The 9,315-nt window shown below is 33.9% G+C and overlaps 1 protein-coding gene and 1 non-coding gene across 4 annotated transcripts in view; both read left to right on the top strand.

Annotated features, from left to right (window-relative positions):
- The window catches only part of LOC102583905 (uncharacterized), a 38,412-nt gene extending 31,748 nt beyond the window's left edge, over positions 1 to 6,664 (top strand). For all 3 annotated transcript variants that reach the window (XM_015304044.1, XM_006340493.2, XM_015304035.1), the window contains 4 exons: positions 1,860 to 1,955; positions 4,154 to 4,221; positions 5,845 to 5,890; positions 6,252 to 6,664. In XM_015304044.1, the coding sequence (XP_015159530.1) occupies positions 1,860 to 1,955; positions 4,154 to 4,221; positions 5,845 to 5,890; positions 6,252 to 6,332 (291 nt within the window). In that variant the 3' untranslated portion in view covers positions 6,333 to 6,664. The remainder of the gene's footprint in view (positions 1 to 1,859; positions 1,956 to 4,153; positions 4,222 to 5,844; positions 5,891 to 6,251) is intronic.
- Positions 6,665 to 9,001: 2,337 nt separating this feature from the next.
- Positions 9,002 to 9,074, top strand: TRNAF-GAA (transfer RNA phenylalanine (anticodon GAA)). The gene has a single exon. It is a non-coding gene; the product is annotated as a tRNA-Phe (tRNA).
- The last annotated feature ends 241 nt before the right edge of the window (positions 9,075 to 9,315 follow it).

Here is a 9,315-nt window from a genome sequence, read left to right as displayed (position 1 = left end):
AAAGTAGTCATTTTCACCCCCCCCCCCCCCCGCCCCCAATCTACCTCATGTTGGACTTAAGTTTTAGACCTTAAAATAGTTATAGCACTTAGGCAAAAGATCCTCCTTGGCTTGAGCTCTTCCTCCAAAATTAGACTCTTTTTTTCCAGTTGAAGCCCAATTAGCTTGTTTTGAAGTGTCTATAGTTGACTTCTTTTAAAATGGCCTTCTAAGAGATTCCAAAGCTTCATTCTTGTCCTCGAATAAAGTTGATCTTCCTAGGATGCTATCAAGAATTCACCTAGTTGTGTCGTTAGAGGCTATTGTTGTGTGCCCTGTTTGTTTTGGGTTTATATTTAACTTATGATGGCATTTGAATATTTTCCATTAACTGTGTTCCCCTGGTATATCTTTTCTTCCCTCCACATGTATTGGAGTTCATTTATTTATGAGTTTGTGAATAGGCATAAAGTTAGTGTATGACTTAATGGTAATTAGGATGTAGAGTAAATACTCATGAGGAAGTTGAGGGCATAGTTACTTTTATATTTTCTTTTTCTCTGATCATCAAATGTTGGAGAAGGCAGTTTCACTAACCTGAAGCACAAAAAAGTAGACATGTAGGGGAAACACATCTGGAAGTATAAGTTGAACATCCATCGAAGAAATATAATGGATGCTTAGGATGCTATCTAAGTGTTTCTCTTTTGTCATTGAAGAGACAATGGCATAATATGATTCTCATGAATATTACTTCCTCTGTTTCAATTTGTCTGTCCTACTTCCCTTCTTAGTCCGTTTAAAGACGAATGTCTCTTTACTTTTTTGGCAACTCTTTAATTCAACTTTATACATGGCATGCTCAAGACCACAATGTTAAAGGATATTTTGGTACATTCTACATATCTTTAAATTAAGACCACAAAATTCTAAAGTCTTCTTTACTTTCTTAAGCTTTTTGCCAAGTCAAAACCAGTCAAACAAATTGAAATGGAGGGAGTATTTTTTCATAATGGTGGCGTTTGGGTTAGCTTGTGCGCACACAAATAATTCCACCAGTACAAGTCTGGGTAACATCCAGTGGTTTGGGCTTGGGACTTTTATGTTGGAGGTCTCAAGTTCGAAACCCCTTGCTAGCTAAAGCAAGGGGTTTGCCTTCTGGGTCGAGCTCGTTGCACCAGGCTTGCCTAGTGCGGGTTACCTCTCCTAGGTGGTTTGCGAGCTATTGCATAGGAGTGGGGGTTTTACCCTGTGCGCACCCAAAGGGTAGAGGCTGCGGGTTTTCCTTGTCATAAAATAAAATAAAATTAGGAAATGGGAATAAATCATCTAGCTTCTTTAAATCTGAACTTTGTTTTTTCATTGCTTTCATCTACTTTTTTTTTTGAGACAAGGGTAACTATTGCTTTCATCTACTTCATTGACCCTAAGTCACATTTTGGGTGCGATTCTTGTGATTATACCATGCACAGTATGGGCACCTGTTATGAATTTCCTAGAAAAGAAATTGGAGCTACTACCCATCTCCTCTTGATAAACACTTCAAGTTGCATTGCAAGAATGAGTACATTTGCTAATACGCTGATGCACTTAACAAAGAAAAATTGAATGACCATCTAATATCATTTAAACATGCAAAAAATCTGTTTCATGTTGCATTTTGTCAACTCTTTCATTTTAAATTTTTATTAATTTTGGCATGCGGAGTTATATTGCAAGTATGCTAAATTTCTTGTCTCTCATGTACATTCTTGACTTCAGAGCTTTCGTCTCATTTTGAGTTTGCCGTGATTATTCATATATTGAAGGTGTATGAGGAGTTTGCCATGATTTTTCTTAAAGGTTTGTAATCTATCTTCATGTACTATTTCCTATTTTAGGTGGAGTATGGGGTGGATGAAATAGCATACCAAATAGGTGAAACAACTGAGATCCTCTCAAGTGGTCGACTTTGTGCGACACCACACTGTGTTCGGGTAAATTTTTTAAAAAAAACATGTTTTTTTCTATTGAGCTGTTTGTTATTCTTGCTACATATGTGCTTTTATGAAAAATTAATTGCTGGGTTTTTGAGAGATGCTACTGAAATAGAGAATCCATGATTTTACTCACTTCCCAACTACATCCTTTCTTATTCATTAAAATATTACAGTTGCTGTATTTCACTTGAAGCATGTGGTACGACCTCCTTCATTGAATGCCTAATACCATAAGGATAAAGATGATAAGTAAAATTTCCCATGGAAGATCAGGGTCCTGACAATGATAAATGTTAATTTCCAGTAGGAATTCATCGGTCCTGTTACAATTCTGTCTTGGAATTGAAGAGCATCTGTAACTCCCCAATCTATAACCTTTCTGCCTACCTCATGTAACCAAGTAATTTTGTTGGGAAGCTATGCATTAAGTGGTTTACAACTGTAGAATGCTTGTTAGTTTCTCTCTTAGTGTAACTATAGAATAATAGGTGAAGGAGTTCGTTTTTTGTCAGTGAAACATTTACAATAAAAGAAAACAGATATTACAAGTGCCTTTCTTTAGGAATCAACAAATATTGACTAGGAAAGATGATCTTGGAGCCCATAATTCTGACATGGGGCCTCGATGGACACCAGAAACATGAGAAGATGACCCAGGTAGTTAACAGATTATGAGAAGGATGTATGGCTAAGGACTGAGAGTTTACAGGAGAAATTCCCTGACAACTACAATCTTGTACTTCATCAACATAATACAGTGGCAGAACAGTGGTCAAACCAAGGTTGGGATATTACCTTCAGAAGAATGCCTAATGACTGGGAGGTGAGTAGGGTGATTGCTTTCTTCAATCTGCTGGGAACTTTTGGAGATTTACAAGAAGGGGCTGACAGATTATGGTGGAATGGACACAACAGTGGTGCTTACTAAGTGAATGCAGCTTACAAACATATGAACCAAACCAATCATCAAATGGTAGGATGTCCTTGGAAGCACATTTGGAAGGCTAAGATACCATATAAGGTTTCATGTTTTGTCTGGCTTTTGGCAAGAAAAGCAGTTCTTACTCAAGATAACTTGATGAAAAGAGAGATTACTATCTGTTCCAGATGCTGCCTATGTGGGGAAACTACAGAAACAGTTAATCACCTTTTCCTCCACTGCAAAATAACTGGTCAAGTATGGAGGATGTTCCTGGCACTCAGAAGTATCACATGGATAATGCCTGGAAAGATTTCTGAAACTCTAGCAAACCAATCATCAAATGGTAGAATGGCCTTGGAAGCACATTTGGAAGGCTAAGATACCATATAAGGTTTCATGTTTTGTCTGGCTTTTGGCAAGAAAAGCAGTTCTTACTCAAGATAACTTGATGAAAAGAGAGATTACTATCTGTTCCAGATGCTGCCTATGTGGGGAAACTACAGAAACAGTTAATCACCTTTTCCTCCACTGCAAAATAACTGGTCAAGTATGGAGGATGTTCCTGGCACTCAGAAGTATCACATGGATAATGCCTGGAAAGATTTCTGAAACTCTAGCATGTTGGGAAGAAGCAGGTTTGGAGGTCAGAGATAGAGGAAGACAGAGAATGGCTCCAGCTTGTATATGGTGGACAATAGGGAAAGAGAGGAATTCTAGATGTTTTGAAAATAGAAGCAACTCTATCCAACAGATGAAGATGAATTGTATTTTGCTCTTCAGTTTTTGGTGTAGACGGTCTCACTCGGTAGAAACTGTGGAAATTCTAGATGTATTAAGCTCCCTATAGAAGACTAGAATAGCTCCAGTTTCTTAAGAGTCTTTTGATGTAAATATGGTGCAAGTACAACCAATGTACTGAATGATCTTAATTATTGATAGAAATACACAAAGTTACCACTTTCAAAAAAAAAAAATGAGAGCAATTGACCAGTAAAATTGCAGATAATGTGAAATCTGGCCAATTGCTCAAGACATGATATAAGCTTCTATCTTGCTGCTTTCTTTCTATAATATTCATTTGGCTTAGACATGGAAGCATGTCACTCAAATTAGGCCAGTCAAGTGCTTGTGCGTTCTGTATGTATTTATATTTGGGTGGACAGAGTAATTTGTCTTTCCCAGTTCTTGAATAATTAGAGGTTTTATTTCCCATAGAAGACAGTTCTTGAAATGTTTGGTGTTGTAACTTCTATCTGTTCATACTTTTTAACAGGCACCAAGGGGTGATGCAGCATCTGGTGTTGATCGCACAACATTTGCATTATTCATGCAACCTGATTGGTATGGAACTTTCAATTAAAAATGGCTGACCCTATGTCTTGGTTCATGCTCATAGTGTTCCATGGTTCCCTCTATCTCCTGCCACTTGTACATAAATCTAATCAAGTTCAAAGGACGTTCCTAGTTTATTTCTTTCTCCTGGGGTAGAATATTTTTACACTAGTCCGTCCCTAGCATTAGACCATAGAATGAAGTCAAAATGGAGAAGAGACATTTGTCCACCTAAATTTCAATTTTGAGAAGTGCCACTGGAGAAAGAGAAGTAGTTTAAATAGAAAAGTAAATTTAATAACCACTTTTGAAAAATCTGATTTCTGAAAGTCTTTCAACCGTTCTTCTCTGAGGCATGTTTGAAAAATAATTTACTTTTAGAGTTCTAGGAAATTCTATTTTCTAATTTGGAGTCCTATTAAAATTATGGGCGATAATTTTTTCCTTAAAACTCACTTTTCTCATCGTGTATGTCAATGACATAATAATATTGGAGATAACAAAGAGGAGATGACCCGATTGAAGAATTTGTTAGCACAAAAATTTGAGATCAAAGATCTAGGGAAGTTGCATTATTTTAGGGGATTGAGGTTGCTAGATCAAAAGATGAATCTTTATTTCTCGAAGGAAGTATATTCAAATCTCTTGAAAGAAAGTTGTATGACAAGTTGCAAGCTAGCAGAATCGCCTGTTGAAAGCAATCAAAAGTTACAAATGGGGGTTGAAGGGTCAGTTCATATTCATAAAAGGTTGTTCGGAAGACTCATTTATCTCTCTAACACTAGACCAGGCATAGCCTTTCAGTGAACTTAGTGAGTCGGTCATGCATGATCCCTGAGATCCTCGTATGCAAGCTGTCATTCAGTTTTTACAGTATCTGAAGTCACTAGGTAAAAGTTTGCTTTTCTCTGAACATGGTCACCTCCAGATAGAAGGTTTTACAGATACGGATTAAAATGGATTTTTAGATGATAGAAGATCTACATCCGATTACTGTACAATCATAGGAGGGAACCTAATTACTTGGAGAAGTTAGAAGCACAATGTAGTTGCACTATCAAGCATGAATATAGGAATACAATATTTCCTTTTATCGTAATGATGGTCTCTCCTTAATTAGTTAGGATTAACTTGTATAAATTCCAATTCTCATGGAATGTAAAAATATATGCAAATACAAGAAGTCTTTCTTCTAGTAAAATCTTTAGAGAGAACAAGACAAAAAGAAGAAGACAAAAAGAAAAAATTTCAAAAACTCTGTTATTAGTAATATCATAAAAGAGGACCCAGTTATTTGTTTATTCATTTATTTTTGATGAGTATAAAGGACTCATTATTAATAAAGAAGTGAAAATAGACGACTCATTTAAATGAACTCCAAACTACATAAATTGAGGAAAGTTTCTCTTAATTCTTGGACTTCTGAATTGTGTAATATAGAGTTCATATATTCTACACAACACCCTTTAACAATTTATGTGCCAACACAACCATTTACTATATTTATTCAATATTTGTATGATTCTCTTGACTTTAAACACCTATGTCACTATAAGTATTTTCTTTTGCATGCTTAATCCAATTATGCATGTAAATATAATTGATACTTGACTTGTTCTATGATCTTTATAGGGACCAAAAGCTTTATTTTCCAGGGGAGGTGCATATTCATCGGGAGGTATGCATGTGACTTGTATATTACTATATATAATAGATATCTTGCTTGGATAAGTGGAAACCGCATTCTAATTTAAGTAATAAAAAAGAGAAGCCATTACTTGTGAGAATTTTTGTTGAATTTCCTTCTCTTCACATGAATAGTTGTGATGATGTCCCACCAGCCCTATGACCATGGAAGTCCTCAATTCTTTGCTGAAATTGTTTGTAGACAGTAGACTACTCCCCCCACCCCCCCACCTCCCGCTTTCATCCTCCATCCCCTGCCAGAGAATGTATAGCTACAGTTGGCAGGTCTACAAAAAGTATAAGCAATTTGATTTTTTGCCTTGGTTAACTGTGATGTCTGTTCTATATATCAGTTGATTCAATCCAATGAGTTGCTTACTTTTGGAGAATACACCGAGAAGCTCCTTGACAAGTATTACCACCTCAAGATGTAAAGCTGATATTGTTGTTACCACAGTAGATTTGAAAAGCTCCTTCATTCCTCTGTTTGAGGATACACGTAACAGTACGAAAACAGTTACTTATAATTGCAATAGTGATATTATGAAATGGGACATTCTAATAAAGACAAGCTCTTATCCTTACAAAATCTAGTTGATTAGGTTTTGGTAAATAATGCTTTCAGTGTTGAACAATTATAATAATGCCTTACATCTTCATGTACTTGGAAGAAGCCAATTTTGATTTATCTCATTACAATATGTGATTTGTCCTTTGTTGATTTTGTAATTCCCATGTATAAATACAATTAAGGAGTTTCATCTTCCATTGCTGTGATCTTGTCATTGTTTAGCGGTGGTCCTCTCTCCAACCTGCTTAGCAACCTAGCTAAGATAACTGAAATTTGTGACTACAACTTCAAAGCTATGTTGCTCGGTCTCTTCAAAAATGTCAACGTGTGCGTGTTGGATTCGCCAAAAGTAGTGTATTTTTGGAGAATCCGACATGGATGCGGCATCAAAAGTGAAGATTCCGCACAACTAAGACTTGAAGTACTGAATTTCAAGTTGATCTATATAGAATCTCTCTTTTGATTCATTTGTGAATAGCTTTTATCGTTTGTACATGTGTATGTTATCTAGAAACACAATTACACTGATAAAGTAAACAGAAGATTTCTCAAGAAATAAAGAAACAAATGTATTAAACTCAACAGAAATGGCTTTCACCAATATAAACAACCCCTCTCAGGATAACTGCATTTTCTTCCTTTTCTTTTCCCCTCAAGTTTATTTATTTATTTACTAGATAACTTATATTCGCTTCGCGCAGTAATCTATGACCTCATTTAGATTATGAATGATCATTTTTTAAGGTTCGAATATTAAAAAATTGGTATTGTCACATATATTAAGAACTTGAAAGATTGTAAAATTCTTACTCAATGAATTTTATCTTCTACATATTTTCAATTATAATATTTGTTCTTTGATATAACTCACTTTTCAATATTGAATGATTTTTCATGGACTAGTCAATTATCACTTTCTCTATTGTTTTGTACATGTGTATCCAAAGTATAAGATACTCAATTAGATGGCCTATTATTCATTCTTTAGCCAGTAACATCTAGTTTTCCTTGCTCTTCCACGTCATTGTCCATAAACATTCCTAAATATGTCATAACAAATTTATCATGTGAAAGATATTAGTCCTCGTATTCTCAAATGTGTGTTTCTTGATTATTCTAGAGCTAGTAAACCATTAAAGGATCTCATTAAGTGTTTTTTTTTAAAAAAAAATTAATCATATTTGAAAAAACTGAAAATATTTTGAAATACATTATTTTTGACAAAAAAAACAACTAAAGAATTATGAAGAAACCAAGTCACATGTTTGTTATTTTGGAGGGCACGAGTTGGGCAAAAATATAGGAAATAAAAACAATTACAAGTAATTAGGAGAATAAAGAAAGGTTACAAGTAGTAGTAGTTATAATAGTTGAGACTCTCCAACTTTTTCTTGTATTAGCCATAACAAAGAATAAAAAAGAAGTAATTGAAACATTTAAACTTTTTTGAATAAACAATGTAAAAGGTTAAGAAGCAATATATGAAAAATACGTGACAACTCTTAAGTAGCCTTTTTCTTACGTTTGGATGTTTGTTATATCTAGCTAAATATTTTTCGTGTATCCTAAGCTAATCGCATGTCGTGTTATTTCATTTTGTTACGTCCAAGACATAAAGTCAATTCATATAGTACTAGTATATATTTCCTATATTTTGACATTAAGTCAAACAAGAGATGCAAATATAAAAACTTGTTATGACTTATGGGTAGGGGTGTTCACGGTTTGAATAAAAAATTGATTCAAATCGAATAATCGAACCAAATCGATAAAATAAAACTAGTTTTATTTGGGTTCGGTTTGGTTTTGTTTTAGAATTTTGAAAATCGATAGTATTTGGTTTGGTTATGGTTTTATTCGAAAAAATCGAAGAAATAACCGAACCGAACCGATGAATTATATATATATATATATATATATATATATTATTAATATACATACTTAATATATTATTTTTATAAAGAACTTTTAAGATCTTATATATATATTTATTAAAATTTCTTTATAATTTACTTATTAAAAGTAAAAATGTCCAAGATGAAAACATTTATCTTATTGATTTCATGTATATGAGTGTCTATGACAATTCTTTGTGGGACTGAAAATGTTATTGGTTGTTCCTTCTAGGCCAATATAGTGAATTTTAAAGCTTTATTGATAGTAAATTTAGTGATCAAAAGTTCAGTAATTTAAGTCATTCTAACTATTTTTCGTTTTAAATGGATTGTTGTCACTTTTTTTCACATTTTGAATGAATTGTTTCTTTTATTTTTGTGTATGATTAATAACCGAACCAAACCAAACCGAAATTGATAACCACCAAACCGATAAATGTATATTATATTTGGTTTGGTTTGGTTTTGATAATTTTAAAACCAATTAAAGTTGGTTTGGTTTTGGTTTTGACCAATAACCGATCCAAACCGACCCGTGAACACCCCTACTTCTGGGTAGTGAGGAAAAAAAATAGTTGTCGGATGTTTATAAGGATAATAAATTATATATAAATAGTTGATAAAATATAAATATTAAGCGGGGATAGCTCAGTTGGGAGAGCGTCAGACTGAAGATCTGAAGGTCACGTGTTCGATCCACGTTCACCGCATTATTTTATTTTATTTTATGTTTTCCTTTGGTTCAGTTTTATTTTATAGTTTGTGATTCAACAATTTTTAACATAACATTTTCTTTATTGTATTTCTTTTTCTTACCTTATTTGATATATATGTTTATACTCAACCCTTTCTAAACTCCATTTATGGGATCACATTGATATGTTGTTGATTCATTGTGTGGTCAAACATAAAAACTTGTTAAACTTGCACTTTTTCTATAGGTGAGCTAGA

The sequence above is a fragment of the Solanum tuberosum genome, unplaced genomic scaffold (assembly GCF_000226075.1).
Source record: "Solanum tuberosum cultivar DM 1-3 516 R44 unplaced genomic scaffold, SolTub_3.0 scf00019, whole genome shotgun sequence".
Taxonomy (NCBI): Eukaryota; Viridiplantae; Streptophyta; class Magnoliopsida; order Solanales; family Solanaceae; genus Solanum; species Solanum tuberosum.
The sequence above is the reverse complement of the archived record's forward strand: the minus strand, read 5'-3'. Positions and strand labels throughout refer to the sequence as shown.